The sequence below is a fragment of the Chelonoidis abingdonii genome, chromosome 10 (genome assembly GCF_003597395.2).
Source record: "Chelonoidis abingdonii isolate Lonesome George chromosome 10, CheloAbing_2.0, whole genome shotgun sequence".
Lineage (NCBI taxonomy): Eukaryota > Metazoa > Chordata > Testudines > Testudinidae > Chelonoidis > Chelonoidis abingdonii.
Window position 1 is genome coordinate 17,224,393 of NC_133778.1, and position 19,291 is coordinate 17,243,683.

Here is a 19,291-nt window from a genome sequence, read left to right on the forward strand (position 1 = left end):
CTATGGCTGGAGCGCAGCTGGAACTGGACAGCCTCCTTTCCACAAATGTTGATGAGGTTCAACAGCTTGGCATTGCTCCAAGCCAGGGATCGCCTGGTGCGTGGAGCAGGCATAGTCACCTAGAAAGATGCAATGAGACCACTGCACGCATCACTGAGCAAACAGGAAGGAGACTTTCAAAATTCCCAAGGAATTTAACGGGTGGGGCTCATGGTTGGTCACCTGAGGGCAGGGCAATAGAGTTCAAACCGATGACCAAAAAGACGAGAACATGCATTTTGAGACACCTCCCAAAGGCCAATCGCAGCGCTGTAATCTATCAGGGTGTTTACACTGGCACTGGGGGCTGTAGCCCTGGCACAGAAAGCTGTACACCTCTCACCAGGGTGGTTTTCTTATAGCACCCTAACTGTGCGGTTTCTGTACACTAAGTGGCTTGGCAGTGCGTACACCTCAGGAGTTACTCCACAGAAAGCTGCTTTACTGTGCAGAAACTTGCCAGTGTAGACAAGGCCTCAGTTAGTTAAAAATGAAAGCCGGAGACCTCTTAGGTTGGATGTGTGTCAGCCTCACATCTTTTAAGCAGGGACACTTAGGACAAAAATATCACTCCAAAGCTGGCTGGGATGAGCTCTTCAATTAAACACAAGCAGCTGAGCAGACAATCGCTCAGAAGACCTAATATACAAGATTGTTTGCTGTAGAATTCTCTTAACAATCTGAACTACTCTATTAATCCATTCTCTTGCAGTTGCTAGGTGCTGAAGAATACTGTAGTCCAAAGTCATACTTTATCCCACCAGCTTGGAATTCATGGCAAACTGTTTCAATCAGCAACTATTTCTTCTGGAATTCAAGAATGAGAGCCTTTAAATTTCTCTATGAGCTACTGACTTATGGGTCTAATAATAAGAAGAAGGTTTATAAATCCAGAATAAAGTCAACGGCTATCCAATAGGTATGTCCCTTTTCTTCACATAAGTTTAGTGCTAATTCTTTTCCAAGGACTACCAATTAACACTGAGGGTACGTCTACACTACGGGATTATTCCGATTTTACATAAACCGGTTTTGTAAAACAGATTGTATAAAGTCGAGTGCACGCGGCCACACTAAGCACATTAATTCGGTCGATGGTCGATGGTGTGCGTCCATGGTCCAAGGCTAGCGTCGATTTCTGGAGCGTTGCTCTCTGGGTAGCTATCCCGTAGCATCCATAGCTCTGCAGTCTCCCCGCCCTTGGAATTCTGGGTTGAGAGCCCAGTGCCCGATGGGGCAAAAAATCCTTGTCGCGAGTGGTTCTGGGTACAGCCTCACCCTCCTTCGTGAGAGCAGCAGACAACCATTCGCGTCTTTTTTCCTGGGTGAACTGTGTGCAAATGCCATAGCACAGCAGACATGGACCCTGCTCAGATCATACGCAATCGTGGCGTTGAAACCTCGCGCATTCTCGGTGCTGTCTATGCTGAACCGGGACTGCAAAGCCAGGCAAGAGGAGGCGGTGGCTACGGCAGAGCCGGCGACAAGAGTGATGAGGACATAGGACACAGAATTCTCAAACCGCAGTCCTGCGCTTTGGAGATCCTGCTGGTAATGGGCGCAGTTCAGCAACATTGAACGCCGATTTTGGGCCAGGAACAGCACACTGGTGGACGCATAGTTTTGCAGTGTTGGGACTATTCCAGTGGCTGCGAAACTTTCACATGCGTAAGGGCACTTTCATGGAACTTTGTGACTTGCTTGCCCTGCCCGAAACGTCATAATCCAGATGAGAGCAGCCCTCACAGTGGAGAAGCGAGTGGCAATAGCCTTCTGGAAGCTTACAACGCCAGACAGCTATGGTCAGTCGGACATCATTTGAGTGGGAAATCTACTGTGGGGGCTGCTGTGATGCAATAGCCAAAGCAATCATTAAGGCTGCTGCACGAAAGTTGTGACTCGGGAAATGGCAGGTCATAGTGGATGCCTTTGCTGCAATGGGATTCCCTAACTGTGTGGGGGATAGATGGAACCATATCCTATCTTGGCCCCAGAGCACCAGGGCACCAATGACATAAACCGCAAGGGGTACTTTTCAATGGTGCTGCAAGCATAGTGGATCACAAGGGACGTTCACCAACATCCATGTGGGATGGCCAGAAGGTTCATGACGCTCGTGTCTTCAGAAGCACTGCTCTGTTTAACACGCGCACAAGGGAATAACTTTCCGAACCAGAAAACAGTTGGGATGTTGAAAGCCTAGTATTATCTCATGAAGCCATACACAGGCAGCCTGGTCAGGAGTTGTTCAATACAGCTGAGCAAGTGCAGGATGGTGGTTGATGTGCATTTGGCTATTAAAGGCCACTGGTGCACATTACTTATCACTCAGCTAACCAAACCAATGTCCCTTTGTTATTGCTGCTTGCTGTGTGCTTCACAACTCTGTGAAGAGTGAAGGGAGACCTTTATGGCGGGGTGGGAGGCTGAGGCAAATACCTGGCCGTTGATTACACGCAGCCAGACACCAGGGCGATTAGAAGCACACCAGGAAGTTGTGCGCATCAGAGAAGCTTTGAAAACGGATTTCATCACGGCAGGGTACGGTGTGACTGCTGTGTTTGTTTCCCCTTCATGAACCCTCCCCCCCGCCTTTATTGACTCCTTCCTGTAAGCACCCACCCTCCCCTTCGATTTACATGTTCTTAGGTAATAAAGTCACTATCGTTTAAAAATCATGTATTTCATTATAAGAAGTAATTATAAAAGAGCAAAGAAATGACAAGGTATCCCGGGTGTGGTTGAGAGGATAGGAAGGAAGCAAAGGCATTAAACACATTCATGTAATGACAGCCTTTTGTTGGACTGTCCACGCTCGGGGTGGAGTGGGCGGTGTGCACGAAGCTTCCTCCAAGCGTTTCTTACACGAAATGGTAGCAAAGATATGGAACATGGTGAGTGGTGAGGGTGGTTACACAGGGCTGCAGCGGCACTCTGTGACCCGCGTCTTTCCTGAAGATCACCAGACGTCGGAGGATATTCCAGTTTGATGCACGCGCAGCTCAGCGTTGCATCCCGCCACCGGCTGATCTTCCTGCCTACATCTCTGATCTTCTGCCGCCCTCTCTCATCTCAAGCGTCCCTCCTATCCTCCGTATGGTCCCTCCTATCCTCACCTTTGGTCCCTCCTACCCTCATGTTCACTGCATCTTTCCTGTACTTTGCTACACCACTCTCCACTCATCTCAGAGACTCTCATCTGGGGTTACTGTCATGGATTCCGAGGAAACATTTATCTCGCATCTTCTTTTTCCTTTGCCTTATCTGAATAGCCTTCGGGATGAGAAGGAGACTTGAAAAAGTGCAGCTGCAGGAGGGAGGGAAAAAGGGAGAGATATTTTAAAAAGATACTTTATCAGAACAATGTTGGAACTCTTTGCACAGGAACAACACTATTCACCTTACACAGCACATGTGATTTCACTACAAGGTCGCATTTTGCATCTTAATATTGAGTGCTGCGGCTCTGTGTTACAGATCTCACAGACGCAGGTCCGGGCATCAGAAATTCCAGCTTGTAGCGGCCCTGGTAAGCCTAGTCTTTGGCTTCTCCAGCCTTCACATACACAGTGCCCTCTGATGCCTTCCTTTAACATGCAGCAAGCAGAAGCAACCTCCCCTCAATCCAATTCTCAGGATGATTGCTTACCCCTCCCCCACCTGCATGGGCTGTAAACGCAAAAAGCCTCAGCACTATCCTTCCTCCCCTCCCGTGCTACATGCCCAGGAGATTTCTTTTAAAGCAACAGCCCAGTAGGTAAATGGCCATCTCTTTCCCCTTATTAAATCCCGCGGGGCTTTTCCTGTATACCTGGCCAGTGCATCCGAGTTCAGATTGCTGTCCAGAGCGGTCACAGTGGTGCACTGTGGGATACCACCCGGAGGCCAATACCATTGATTTGCGGTCACACTAACCCTAATCCGATATGGTAATACCGATTTTAGCGCTACTCCTCTCGTCAGGGAGGAGTACAGAAACCAATTTAAAGAGCCCTTTATATCGATATAAAGGGCCTCGTAGTGTGGACGGGTACAGCGTTAAATCGATTTAACGCTCTTTAAATCGATTTAAACGCGTAGTGTAGACCAGGCCTGAGTATTAGAGGCTCTTTGGATTGTGTTTTTCTGGCCACTCTAAGTCTAGGATAGTTAAGATCTGTCCTATGCTGGGACATCACAACTGATATTTTGACTTGCTCCTGGCATTTTGTGAGACTCTGATGTCTCATGTATTCTTCACCATGAATCATCTTTCAAGGACTACAGGATAACAAAATTGCCATAAGCTGTCAACTTTGGTGAATTCTTCTATCGTTGCATGGAAGGCTAGATGTGGGACCCTGATATTAAAAAAAAAAAAGTGTGAACTATATCTTACTATCCTGGATACAGTGGGTAGTTATGAATCAGCAGGACTGTCTATTTTAATCAGTTCTAATTTTTATTGGGAAGCTATCAGGACACTCAAAATGGTATCAATAAGTGATTCTATATAATCACAAGCTTCTGCAGAATCTGGGTAACCAACAAGACTCCCTAATAAGATTTAGCCACCACCACAAACTTTCCTGGAGCATATTTTACAATAGATGTAAAGGCACAAGCAATCTCTAGCATGTAAGAGGCCCCCTATCTGTGTCTTTACTATTTGTTACTGGAGACAGTGGACTGCGGTTGTCTGAAGCTTAAAAATATCCAGTCCCTGCAAATATTTTGTGAGCCTATAATCAAATGTTCTCTCCCTATTTTTGTATATTGGTTCAAGAGTCTAAAAGCCATCTAGAACAATATGCTAGACGTTTCTAATCATTTGCACATAAATGAACTATCAGCACATCCAGATCATAGCTGCCAACATCTTCCACAATGGCTCTAGATTTAGAAACAGCACAAAATGTACAGGGATATGGTCAATAAGTTATTTAGATCCTTAAAAGCATGTTCCTATGCTTTAAACCAGATTCACAGAGCAGTTCATAAGAAGTTTGGCCTTTTGATGGTAAAGCTAGATATGAATTTCCTCAATAGCTATAATATTCCAAGAAACTGCATAGGTTCTGAATTCTTTTAAGTGGTAGCATTTCAACTATACTTTGATAAAGGGGGATCGGAGGGCAGATCCAGATAAAATAAATCACATGCTCCAAGAACTGTAGCTGAATTTTCTGTTTAGTACATTTTCCTCTATTTAATTTTAATCCAGTAAGTAACCTCAATTGCCTTCAGAACTTATTCCAACCTTACAGTATGATTTTCCTCTAACTTAGACTAAACTAAAATGTCACCCACATACACTTCCACTCCCTTCAGCCCTTGCAGAATTTTTTTTATTTTCCTTTGGAAGATTTCTTGGGCACCTGTGACACCAAAAAGAAGCCACAAAAGCCTTATTTTGTGAATGATATCATCACGGTTGCAAGTTCAGCACAAAGAAGAACTTGTAAGAATTCACAAGCTGCACTTAGGTCCCAATTCAGTAATGTACTTACACACTTGCTTAACTTTAAACACATGCTTAAGTCCCACCGAAGTCAACATACACATAAAATAATGTTACAAATTGTGTTTAGATACAAAGTATATAGGAGATCTGTGACGGGTTAGACCCCCTTTGGGATGCCACCTGATGTACTGAGGTTTCACTGAGTCCCTCCTCCTGCTCCACCAGCCTGAATTCCCTCTCCCTGTGTCATAAACAGATAGTTAAGGGTTAATGTCTCTTTTACCTGTAAAGGGTTAAGAAGCTCAGTAAACCTGGCTGATACCTGACCAGAGGACCAATAGGGGGACAAGATACTTTCAAATCTTGGTGCAGGGAAGTCTTTGTTTGTGCTCTTTGTTTTGGGGGTTGTTCGCTGTTGGGACTAAGAGGGGGACCAGAGACTCAATCCAGGCTTCCAAAACTCTTCTATAACCAGTCTCTCATGTTTCAAAATTGTAAGTAACAGCCAGCAAAGCGGATTAGTTTATTTTTGTTTTTCTCAACTTGTAAATGTCCTTTTTGCTGAGAGATTTTACCTCTGTTGCTGTAACTTGAACGCTAAGCTAGAGGGGTTCCTCTGGCTATACGAATTTGATTACCCTGTAAAGTATTTCCATCCTGATTTTACAGAGGTGATTTTTACCTTTCTTCTTTAATTAAAAGCTTTCTTAAGAACCTGATTGATTTCCTGTTTTAAGATCCCAGGGATTGGATCTGGACTCACGAGGACGATGGGGGAAAAGAGGGGGGATGGTTAATTTCTCCTTGTTTTAAAATCCAAGGGGTTTGGATCTGTGTTCACCAGGGACTGGTGGGGGAAAAGAGGGGGGATGGTTAATTTCTCCTTGTTTTAAGATCCAAGGGGTTTGCATCTGTGTTGACCAGGGAGTTGGTGAAGTCCCTCAAGGCCATCCAGGGAGGGTAGAATTTTGGGGGGACAGGAAGTGCTCCAGACATTGACTTCTGGATGGTGGCAGAGTACCAGATCTAAGCTAGTAATTAAGCTTAGAAGTGTCCATGCAGGTTCCCACATTTGTACCTTAAAGTTCAGAGTGGAGAAGGAACCTTGACACCCTGTTTTGCTGAATTAGGCTCTCCAGCCCCTTGCAGCACGCACAGTGAGGTCAGGGGCCCACACCCAACTGCAGACACAGACTGAAGTCAGCTCTGTGTGAGAGGATTCACCCAGCACTCACATGCACACCCCTTTTGGGGAATAAACTCAAAATAATACTGTCTTGTGCTGTACAGAAAGATCTGCACAGCACAAACTCATAAAAATTTGCCCTCTCCTTCAATGTGAAGAGAGATATGCACAACTTCTCCTCCCCATCTCCCTTAGAAATTGCATAAACTGGGTTTAATAATAAACAAAACAAATTTATTAACTATAAAAGGCAGATTTCAAATGACTATAAGGGATAGAAAATAGAACAAAGCAGATTACTAAGCAAATAAAACAAAACACTCAAACTAAACTTGATTCACTAAAGAAACAGGTTACAAAATGTAATTTCTCATGCTAAATGTTGAATTAGGCAGAAAGCAGAGTTTCTGTAGCTCAGAGTTCCAGTTATTTCCTCTTACAGTCTGGACCCTTGTCTCAGTCTGGACTCACCCCTACCTTTCCCTTCAGGTTAGTTCCTTTTTTCCCCCTCAGGTATTTTCAGCAGTCCTTCTTCTTGGGTAGGCAATGTAGGAGAGTCTAGATCAGGGGTCAGCAACCTTTGCCACAAAGTCCATCAGGGTAATCTGCTGGCGGGCTGCGAGACATTTTGTTTACGTTGATCGTTTGCAGGCACGACCCCTCACACCTCCCAGTGGCTGTGGTTCGCTGTTCTCAGCCAATGGGAGCTGCGGGCAGCGGTGGGGGCTGCCAGGACTTGCTGGCCGCCGCTTCTTGCGGCTCCCGTTGACTGGGAACAGCAAACCACGGCCACTGGGAGGTGCGGGTGTTGTACCTGCAGATGGTCAAAGTAACAAATTGTCTCGCAGCCTGCTAGCGAATTACCCTGATGGGCCATGTGCCAAAAGTTGCCGACCCTTGGTATAGATTAAACCTCCCCTTTCTCCCCCCAGGCTTAAAAATTATTTTCCTAAGGTGGGAAACCTTTGTTTGATCCGCAACCATCTACAGAGGAAAAGTACAAGCAGTGTTCAAGGTGGTATTTTGTATCAGGTGATCTTATCATCTGACCTGGTAGTGTCACATCTACATCCCAGGATGCCTCTCAGGAAGGACAGAGATTAGTATCTTCAGTCTTACTGTTTCTTCCTAACAGCCCATCAAAGCTGTGATGACCAGTTGTCTGGTGGGTGTCTCGCAAATACACACACAGTTGTTGTTGTTGTTACATAGTCAATATTCCTAACTTTAGACACAGAAATGATACATGCATACAAACTGGATAATCACGTTCAGTAAATCATAACCTTTCCAATGATACCTTACATGAGCCATCTTGCACAAAATATATCTTGGTAATGCCATATGCATATCATAACTATATTTCTATGAAGAATATGGGGTGTAACATCACAGGATCATTAAGGTCCCAATCATGCAAAGCACTGAGAGTGCTCAGTACTTTGCAGGTGGTTCTCAGTATTTCTCATAATCAGCCTTACCACATGCCAGCCAATTCTCCAAGGGCTTTTCTACACTTAGTGCTGCAACAGTACAGCTGTGCTGCTGTAGCGCTTAGTGAAGGTGCTACCTATGCCAACAAGAGAGCTCTTCCCGTCAGCATTAAGTACTCCACCTTCCTGAGGGATGGTAGCTGTGTCGACAGGAGAAGCTCTCTCATCAATATAGCACAGTGTACACTAGGAGTTCGGCCAGTATAGCTGCATCACTCAGGGGTGCGGATTTTCCACAACCCTGAACAACATAGTTATAAGGACACAAGCTTTGTAATGTAAACCAAGCCAAGTGCCATACATGTAAAGATTACAAATTTACATATGCACAAACAAACTTTACATGATAGATCATGAAATTAATTAGAGCACTTATATTAAAAAAATAATCTAAAGTGCCTTCATTAGTGCAGTAATGTACGTATGAAACGAGTTATAAAACTCTGTTTTAAAACTCAGGATAGGTGCTGTGTTTGAGAAGGGCAATCTTAACTCTAATATTTGAGGATATTGGTTTGTTTGGGAAATATTTTTTTAAAAACATATACTTCATATTCTTGAAAGCCACTGCTTTGAATAGTGTTTATAATGTACGAGACCATTTTCAATCCAACGGCAAGTAAATTAGGGAAAGATTTAATTGATATATCAGGAGTGAAGAGCAGCAGGCCTGACTATATAAGTAGAAAACAGAGACATAGTATCATCTCACCATAAGATATTACACAGTCTCTTCTGAGGAGCACAGTCTTCCAAAGGATTTTTAAGGAGTTATTTCAACTGGAACTCATTTTATTTGCATGAAGACTTGCTTCCTTAGGGTTTCATCTGCTCCTGCTTACTTTTCACATAAAAGTGTATCTTCTGTACCCAGCATCTTCTTACTAACTGTAATTTTTAAATAGTGATGCCTGGGAAATTACAGTTCATCTGTATTGACAAAGTGCCCAAAGACTTAATTAGAGTTAGGGCCCCAGGATGCCACATTCTATACAAACATAGAATCCCTGCCCAATGATTTATAAATTTAAGACCCAGATGGTAAATGCCTCCTTATACAGAAGTAGTCCTACTGACTTCAACTGAACTACTCATGTGAGTGACTTCTCACTATAATGAGTGATGGGTTCTCTGGATTGCCCTAACTTAAGATGATGCAACAAATAAATTAATAAATAATAGTGGGGGGGGGAGATAAGGGCAAAAATAACAACTTATATGCTGCCTTTCACCCTATAATCTCAAAGCACTCCACATTAATAAACTTCATAATACCCCTGTAATGAAGGAATTATGCTCATCTTATATATAAAGAAATTGAAGGATGTAGCGTCCCAAGGTCAGTCAGTGGCATGGGAGGAATAGAAGCCAAAGTACTGACTCTTAAACTCCTATTCTAAATACTCTCTCTCCAGGAAAATTTGATTTTCTTACAAATAAAATGGGAATATTTCAATGTCTATAAAATATTACACTTGCATGCATCTTTCTGGGATAATACCAAAAGGTGAAGGTAAATCTAAATACATTATAATGCAGTACAGGTGTGCTATTATCCCAACCAAGAACATCTTCTATAATATATTTGGCAATTTTTCAGCAATAAAATAGGTTGCTAGCCTGGTGAGCTTCTCAGCCGTGGAGCCAAAAAAGCATTCACGTACCAAAATGTTTCAAAATATTCTACTTGATGCTGAAGGAGAAATACATTCAACATTCAGCGCTGTACTGTCTCTAACTTAGAAATTCAAGCTTTCACCTTGCCAAAAGGATAATGACAGTGGGTTTCTGTCTAGGATCAGAGAAAAATGTGGAAAATAAAAAAAATTGGGAGGCCTTACTGATAATTTACACTATTTAGACCTAATTATGGTGGCCTTTCAATGAAGAGATGATAAACAGAAAAATCACTGGGAGGTACAAAGTCTAAGTCAGGGGTCCGCAACCTAGTGCTTCCAGGTGCCATGTCTCCCGCTAGGGCATCTATGTGCGCCCGCGAACTGGCTGGCAGACAAGTATCCACCAAAAAGCGGCGTCATCAAGAGGCGTCACCACCAAAATAGCTGCCAAAAAGCGGCATCACAAAGAGACATCTCCACCGAAATGCCACTGATTTTCAGCAGCTTTTCGGTGGCGACGCCTCTTGACGTTACCACTTCTCAGCGGCATTTTGGCAGATGCTTGTCCGCCAGCCACGGTCCTCAGTGGCTCGTCGTCTGGCACCCGCCAACCAGAAAAGCTTGGGGACCACTGGCCTAAGTAGTGTAAGATGCTTGTGCAAGCATATACAGTAGATTGCAAATAGATTTAAAAGATACACAGTTTGTTTACCTGAGAAGACAATCAGCTCTGCTAAAGACTACTTTTAAAAAAAATTAAGTGTGGCAAGTTTTCAATTTTTAAAAATATTTTTAAATGGCTATAGCACTTCTATACACAACCAGGCTTACTCAGTGGAGACTAAAGTCCTCTAGCCACAGAATATGTACAGCATACACAGTAGGAGTCCACAATTCTCCACCCTGCACTGTGGCTGTGCCTCAGTCATGACCTGAGGTATCAGGTTGTTTCTTCTGTTTGTCTGTTTAATTACCGGTACTTGTGTTACAGTAGCAAGTAGGGCCCCAGGCAGGATCAGGTCTTGATTATTCAATTACTGTAAAAACATTTAAAATAGAGTATAAACTCTCTGAGTCATGGACTAAGTTACAATGATAACAGATGACATGATAACAGTGGTCATGCATCCACCACACAAAAATACAAGAATTAAAAGAAACCACCAGCGCATTACACATAAACCAACTGCACAAGTGTCATTACCTTCTGCCAGTCACCGATGTCCTAGGCCTTATTTGCACTGATGACATACAGATTAAAAGCTCTGTACTATATCCCGTTACTAATCTTCATGATCCACTCAGTCCCTCACTATGGTTTATGTAATCATTCATCATCAGTGTTTAGTATACAGTAATATATTTTGTTGTTCATAAGACATTTGTATTTATGAAATACAGTTTTTCATATAAATGGATGTTGACAAATGATTTAGACCCCAAAGATAATTTAAGTCCTCACAATTTAATATCTATAGGAAATGTTTTAATGAAATACTTTGAATTTCAGTTATATAGCTTTCTTGTTTGTTAGACATCCCCCCGCAGCATTCGCAACCCAAGCACTACAGAAAAGAACCAGAAAATGAAAATTGACTAGACAAATAAGTTAGAACAGCAGAAGGAGTTTTTAAATAATCAGTACTGTCACAAGTGTTACCAGTAAGGACTTTAAAAAAATATATAAGATCAAATTCTCCTCTTAGTGACACCAGCGTGATCCTAATTATTGCAACTGGGTTATACCAGTACAATTGGGAAGAGAACACAGCCCATTATTTTTATCCTGACAGTATCTCTTTAATTCATATATATCTTCCAAAATAGTCACCTTGTAAACACTTTACTATCAGGAAGAGATTTTTAAAAGAAAAAAATGCTATTTTAAAAACCTTTCTGCATTGCTCTACTTCTCCTCCGACATACACCTCTCTCATTTTACACACTAATACATCCATAAGCTTTGCATAGTGATTCAGCATTTAGAAGGCATTCAGGCCCAATCCCACAGCCAACCATATGGGGAGCTCTCATTCCCATTAACCTCAATGGCAGTTACACAGAGGCTTACAGAATCAGGCCATTCATTTCTAGGCACTTCAGTATCAATTACATATAAAAGATGCAATAAAACAATGCTCATAAAACAAGATTTGGGGTCATTCATCTCATTAAAATGCATAAAAAATCAAACATTTCTTTCCTTAACTAATTAGCACATTTTAAAAAGGCTGCCATGTTTGCCCCCTCGTTATTTACACCTAAATTTTCAATCCTAAAAATAGACCTCTTGTTTCTGATTTTGAAAATTATTAATTTATCACTTACAATGTGATCACGTCTTTACAATAATTAATGAAAGGCAATTCCTGACCAGAAGGCCTTCCAAAACAAAACAGACATATAAAAAACAGAATGCAGTGGGAAATCCAAAGGTGCATATAACTTGCTTATTTGTCATTATAATATTTGGGAAAGGATTTTAAAAACCCACTCATTTCATGTGGTAAGGGCAGCATTTTGGCAAACTGTGATTGGGAAATTATGCATTTTTAGTGCATTTTTGTGCTGTCCTCCATGATACAAATACACAGGAGGAGGAAATAAACAAAATGTTGAGGGAGGAATTGTTGGTGGAGTGGGCGGAGTAAATGAAAAGAAGAGGATAGGTATGGAACAAGGTACAAAATATAAGCTCAACTGGAACTGCCAGCACCTTGGAAGTACAGCTGAGCAATTTAAACATAATGCAATGCACAAGGGAGAATCCAGTAAAAGCACAGTCAATCCCTTTGCTATGTGAAAGGGTCAAAGCAGTGGAAGTTCAGCTCCAAAAGGGCAAAAACCCATCAAGGAAGAGAGCCAACAAGACATGTTCTGCTTGACCGCCAAGCTTACAGAAACTCCCCTGTAAGAATATTGCATAATGGGGCCAGTCATGTCAAAGTGGCACAGCTGAGTGGAAACGAGAGCCACTCTACACAGTACTCAGCCCTGAGCATACCCATTGAAATTAATGCTACCAAGATCAGCACTAACACCCCGTCTAGACTACGCGCCGTATCGGCGCGTTAAAATCGATTGCTCGGGGATCAATATATCGCGTCTGATCTGGACGGGATATATCGATCCCAGAGCACGCTTAGATCGATTCCGGAACTCCACCAAAACAAACGGAGTTCCGGAATCGACATGGCGAGCCTCGCACATCTATCCCGCGCGGTGAAGACGGGTAAGTAAATCGATTTTAGATATTCGATTTCAGCTACGCTATTCTCGTAGCTGAAATTGCGTATCTAAAATCGATTTTCGCGCGTAGTGTAGACGTGGCCTAACTCCTGCAGAGCTCTGCCCCATCAACAGTTTCTTCACTGGGGATTCTCAAACTTCATTGCATCGCAAGCCTCTTCTGATAACAAAACTTACTACATGACCCCAGGAGAGGGGACTGAAGCCTGAGCCTACCCAAGCCCCACCACCGGAGGTGGATGGGCAAAGCCCAAGGGCTTTAGCGCTAGGTGAGGGGCCTGTAACCTGAGCCCCACCACTCAGAGCTGAAGCCAAAGCCTGAGCCCAGCTGCCCAGGGCTGAAGCCCTCAGACTTTGGCTTCGACCCAGGACAGTGAGGCTTGGGCTTCAGCTTCTGCCCCAGCAAGTCTAATGCCAGCCCTGGAAACCCCATTAAAATGGGGTCACAACCCACTTTGGGGTCCCGACCCACAGTTTGAGAACCACTGTTCTATACAAACCTGAGGTGGAGACTAGGGCACAGGGAGGTAAGGAATGACATCAAAACTCCTTAAAAAATAATATACATGGATAAGTAACATAGGAGAGACTGGTAAAGTGACTGGATGTGTGGGCACCCCAAGACCTGCAAAATTTCCCCACAAATCTCAGATCAACTACATTATTCCCAGACCTACATCCTCAAATCTTTCTGGAGGCCTGCAAATACTTTATTCCCCACACTCCACCACCCTGAATTTCCACCTTAGGTTTTCCCTTTCTGCAAGAAGTCAGAAGAGAAAAGAGCAAGACCACTCTTATCAGTAAATTTGGAAGATACTAAGGAAAGAAAATAAAGAATTTCTAATGAGCAACTACATAAAGGAAATATATTTCCATAGAAATCTAGAAAAGCAATACATGAAGTCAAAGATAGGCAACGATTACAATACAAAGAACTTTACCAAATTTTGTTTATATAATAATTTTCTTAAAGAGGAGCTGGACAAATGGATAAATGTAGATACCTCTGGAAATTGTTCAGAATCCAGCATCAAAGAAATGTGTAGATGAAATATTTTTTCTATGTGCTAGTGCCAGATACCTCTGGAAATTGTTCAGAATCCAGCATCAAAGAAATGTGTAGATGAAATATTTTTTCTATGTGCTAGTGCTACCACTCCTTTTGGGAAACATGCCATATTATTCCCTACCATTTATCATTTTGTGAAATACTTCAAATTTCCTCTCCCTCTACTTCCACCCTCCCTAACCTCCCACACACACACCCATACACCACAACCCCATGAGTCCACACTTTGGAAAATGACATTTCAGTCCTGTGAGATACTGTGATGTCATTTCTGCAAGTAGCCTAGTAGGAAAATGAGGCTAACTGAACAGAATTCCAGCAATGGACTCACTTTTCTATAGTACTCTAGAATATTGCTAGAAATGGCATGAGTATCCATCAGCACCTGCCAGAATCTTGTATTTCTGTGCTGAACTACCTAGTAAGCACGTCCCTCCTCATTAAACCATAATTAGAGACTCAGAATAATTTTAAATGAGGCCCAAATGATATTATTTATAATTAGCTCAAAATTACCACAAGCTATAAAATGTTATACAATGCAAGTCAAAATATTAACAAATTCACAGTCATTTATTTAAATAACATCAAGCATAGGGAATTTGTTTGATCTTAATAGAAATCTAATCTAATTCAATAGGAACACCAATGCACCAGAGTCTCATAGCAGTATTCTATACACGGATCCAACTTTTCATGATAAGAACAGAGACATTGATCTCTTCTTTCACAGATTCATAGACTTAAGGTCAGAAGGGACCATTATGGTCATCTAGTCTGAACTTTTGCACAATGCAGGCCACAGAATGTCAGCCACCCACTCCTGGAACAAACTCCTAACCTATGTCTGAGTTACTGAAGTCCTCAAATCGTGGTTTAAAGACCTCAAGGTGCAGAGAATCCTCCAGCAGGTGACCCGTGCCCCATGGTGCGGAGGAACGGGAAAACCTCCAGGGCCTCTGCCAATCTGCCCTGGAGGAAAATTCCTTCCCGACCCCAAATATGGCGATCAGTTAAACCCCGACCATGTGGGCAAGACTCACCAGCCAGCACCCAGGAAAGAATTCTCAGATCCCTCCCCATCTAATATGCCATCACAGACCATTGGGCACAAATCCTCTTCAGCTTCCAAAATGTTATCTTTTTATGCAGAATCCATGGGCAGGAGTAAAATTCCTTCACCCTTTTTCAATGGAAAAGCATTTTTCAAGTACTATAAAATGGCTTGAGAGAGCTATTTTGAGGTATATTTACTTCTAGACCTGATCATTACACAAAACCAATACCATATTCCTAAATCACACACCAGTTCAGCCACACTTCTACTGACCAGCTCAGGTTTATAAATCTGTATCAGCATAAGGTAAATATTAAAGTAACAATTTTTTTCAATTTGTAATTATAAAAGTGTTCAGTTTCTGACTAAAGTCTAAAGACTAAAGACTAAAGAAAACTGGCAACTTTTATAATTATTGTTAATATGCATGCATTAGCAGGAAACCAGAATTTAGTTCATTTAGCAACACTTTGAGTTAAATGGTCTCATGTTTAAAAACAAGGCAAAGGCCACAAATATTTGAGTAGTCTAGCATAATTTTAAAGAGTATTTTGCTGTGTACAGTATTACAATTCAGATTAAGTCAAACCAATGTGATCTATATTGGGATTATAGACCAAAAAATTGCTGAATTGTGATCCAATTCCATAACTTCCCTGAAATACCAGGATTAGGGATATAAATCTAGAATTTCAAATCAGGCCTATCTTACATTTCCAGAATTATTTTTTTTTTTAGTGGAAAAGTATTCTAGATTAATTGGGGGTGGGTTCTTTCACTTCTAAAAGTGGTGCAATGACCTCGAAGTCTTGGGGTCCTGCTAAATAAATATTCTAAAGTAATACAATTCCACAACAGATACTATTACTTTAAAGCTACTGTACATCGTCTCTTTTGTCTCTACCTTGTTGTGTTTCTGCTGGTGTCTTGCCCTAGTGTCCAGGATATGGTAAGGGCTTTCAGAGTCTCTGTTGATATAATAGACCAGTCTTGAAGGCAGTGTGATTTCTTTCTGGCTTTCATTGCTCTGGCTGTTATTCTTACTGCTACTGCTGTTACTTTGTAGAAATGTATTCTCTTTAACTGACAGTGCTCCTGCTATTCCTCCTGCAGTTTCGTTCCAATGCAGAGCTGAGGAAAAAAAATAGTCTGCCATAAACTAAAGTGCAGAATGTGTCTCTTTCCATAAAATGAAGGTAGAGATATGTTTTGCTGTATTCCAGTGTATTATTCGCTTAAACAGAAATAATAGGCTGCTCATTAATGCAGTATGTTTGATTTATTTGTACACTTTAAACATTTTTCTGCTATCATGTATTATTTAAATTCATGTATATTTTCCACATGCAATCTCGGATGTTGAGTATTTTAAAGCCTTTCATCTTGGGGGAAGGGATGGGGAAATCTCCTAATAGACATGCAGTCCTCCCTTACTTCTCTGTGCTGACTGTACACGGGCACACTGTGCTGTAGTGAACCATGTATACATCTGTGAAACTGGTGGGAACATTCCCCACATTCCTAAGACAACCTGAGTCCTGAGTTTATGTGCACTGAATGTTAATCAATTCCCTTTACATAATGGCCACTTTTCCCTATTCTTGTAACTTTGAGAATGCCAAGAGCACTTTTAGCAGGCAGCATTCCAGGGTTTTCCTGCTCAAATCCCCGTTTCCTTTCTGTTCATTTTCAAGGTATCTGGCATCAATCAATCTGGCAAGCAATATAATAGCAGTAATAATAATAATGGCCTATTGGAAACAATTGCGTCCAGCATTCTGCATTTCATTTAAATGCAGCTCAAAGGAAACCAAACCTTCAAAAACATATTGTATTTTCAGATATGTTCTTCCCACAAACATCACAAAATACCCTCCCAAACATTTTTTGTTTCAGCTTCATCAAAGCATTTTATACATACCCTCCCCCCCACCCATTGAATACAGGCTTTAAAGAGGATTTTAACCCATTACTGCTTGGTATTTTTAAAATGCACAAATATGGATACACACCCCATATTTGGAAATATGACAATGTCATATGGGGAGATACGACAATTACTATTAAATGCAGAAAATAAGTGACAGAAGATTATTGGGGTGGGTGAAATGGATGGATGGACAGATCTCTCTTGCACACCCACACACCTGTCTCTCACACACACAGAGGGACAGATCTCTCACACACACACAACTCTTACACACACACACACACCCTGTGTCCCCTGTGCCGGCTGCCAGCGCCAAGGGCAGCTTTCTACCCACCGGTGGCTGCAGCAGCCCCCCAGGGCTGGGGCCAGGCGGGGCCGGAGAGGAGCAGCAGCCCCAGCAGCAGTTGGAGGCGGCACGGCGGCCGGAGCCTCAGGCAGGAGGCGGCTTCGCTGAGGCTGCGGCAGGAGAGGGGCTGCCGCAGGGCGCTGCTGCCAGGAGGCTTCATGGCTCATAGCTCCCGGGGCACCGCTCTGACGGGGACTGGGGGCGGCCGCAGCCAAGGAGCCGGGGACGGGGCTGCCCCTCTGCGGCGCGGATCACAGCCGCACCGCCGCCCTCATGCTGCCCCGCGGGGAGTGTCTCTGGCGCTGTCCGCAGGGGGCGCGGCACCACCTCCCCTCACCACAGGTTCCAGCAGCAGCTTCCACCGCGGCACCAGCTCGTCTGGCTCCCTCCTCGCCGCTCGGCCGCTAAGGGCTCTCGCTGCTGACTGGGCGCGCGCGGCTCCGTCCCCCTCTACCCACCCATCCATCGCTAGCGCGCGCACGGCACCTGCTCCTCCCCGCTCTTCCCCATCCCCGGCGCGCGCCCGCACCTCCTCCTCCATCGCTCGTTCGCCTCTGACTGTGTTGCGGCCCGCGCGCCCCAGCCCCGCTCCCCTCCCCACAGGCGCACGCGCCGGGAAGAGGCGAGAGGGTCTCCGGCGCAGAGATGAGGAAGAGCGCGCGCGAGAGACAGTGGCCCCTGGCGCTGGCTGACGAGGCGGGCGGGGGCGCGTGCTTCTTCCGTGCAAATGCAGCAGCAGCGGCGGAGTCATGCAGCAGCCCGGCCGCACAGAGCGCCGAGCCCCTGCCCCTCAAACCTCCCCGACCCCGGTCCCTGCTGCACGAGCGGGCAGAGGGGCGTCCCCCCCCCCCACACACACACACACCGGAACGGGCACCTCTGCCTCGGCTCCGCAGAGCTCTGCCTGCCTGTCTCTTGCCAGTGGCTCACAACACGGATTTACTGGTTGCTTTGCGAAAGCCTGAACGCTGGACTAAGAATCAAATTGGACTCCAAGTTCTACTTATTAAAATAAATGCAATGGGCCATCTTCTTATCCTGCGGTGTAAACAGAAATGCTCATTCTAACCGCTTAAGGAATTGTTAGGCAGAAGTTGTATGGCCTGTGCTATGTAGGTGGTCAGGCTGGAGGATCACAATGGTCCCTTCTAGAGCCAAGCCAACTCATGTTTCAGAATTTCAGATTTGCATGACCTGGGTTCTTTCTTCGTTGCAATGAAACCAAATTTGCTAAATATTCTTGGCGAATTCAACATTTGCAGAAACAATGGATCATGGCATTTCCAAAAACAAAATATGAAATTGACATTCTTGTCTGTTTCACTGAGCCACTGCTGGAGTTCCCAGGATCTGCAGTTTCAGGGTATGACCACTATGGGGCTTACCCTGGGACCAGGGAGGCTACGGCTTCCCAGCTCTCTGGGCTCCCTAAGTCCTGATGCAGAGCTGTGGGTGTTGACTTGACTAGAGGTAGCAAAACATATCACTTCTGTGAATTGGCATCTCAGACCAGCTCTAGTCTTCAGTCACAAAAAATATACCAGGAAAGGCCTCAAATCAAATTGTTTACTGCACCCGTGTATCCAGCTAATTGACTTCAATGGATTTCTGGGCCATTGCAAAGGTACATGCAGTACAACTTGAAAATTCAGAGCCAAAGAAAGATACTTCTATGGAAGTACAGTCTGAGCAATGACTGCAGTGCTTTGTGCAATGTACTTTAAAAAAGCTGGATAATTTAATGAAGAATATTAATAAATATATAGCACTTTTTCTCCAAGGATCTGAAAGCACTTTCCAAAAGTGAGCAAGCATAATTATCTCCATTTTATAGAAGGGGAAACCAAGGCACAGGAC

General features: G+C 43.6%; 1 protein-coding gene across 7 annotated transcripts in view; it reads right to left on the reverse strand.

Annotated features, from left to right (window-relative positions):
* The window catches only part of ADAM23 (ADAM metallopeptidase domain 23), a 215,704-nt gene extending 197,973 nt beyond the window's left edge, over positions 1-17,731 (reverse strand). For 6 of the 7 annotated variants that reach the window (XR_012656623.1, XM_075069983.1, XM_075069981.1 and 3 more), the window contains exons 1-2: positions 17,423-17,731; positions 16,063-16,289 (exon numbers count right to left, since the gene is read on the reverse strand). Coding sequence is in view for 6 of the 7 variants with exons in the window: in XM_075069983.1 (XP_074926084.1) it covers positions 16,063-16,289; positions 17,423-17,594 (399 nt within the window). In the remaining variant the exon portion in view is untranslated. The remainder of the gene's footprint in view (positions 1-16,062; positions 16,290-17,422) is intronic. The other variant, XM_075069978.1, reaches the window with a different exon arrangement.
* Positions 17,732-19,291: the final 1,560 nt, after the last annotated feature.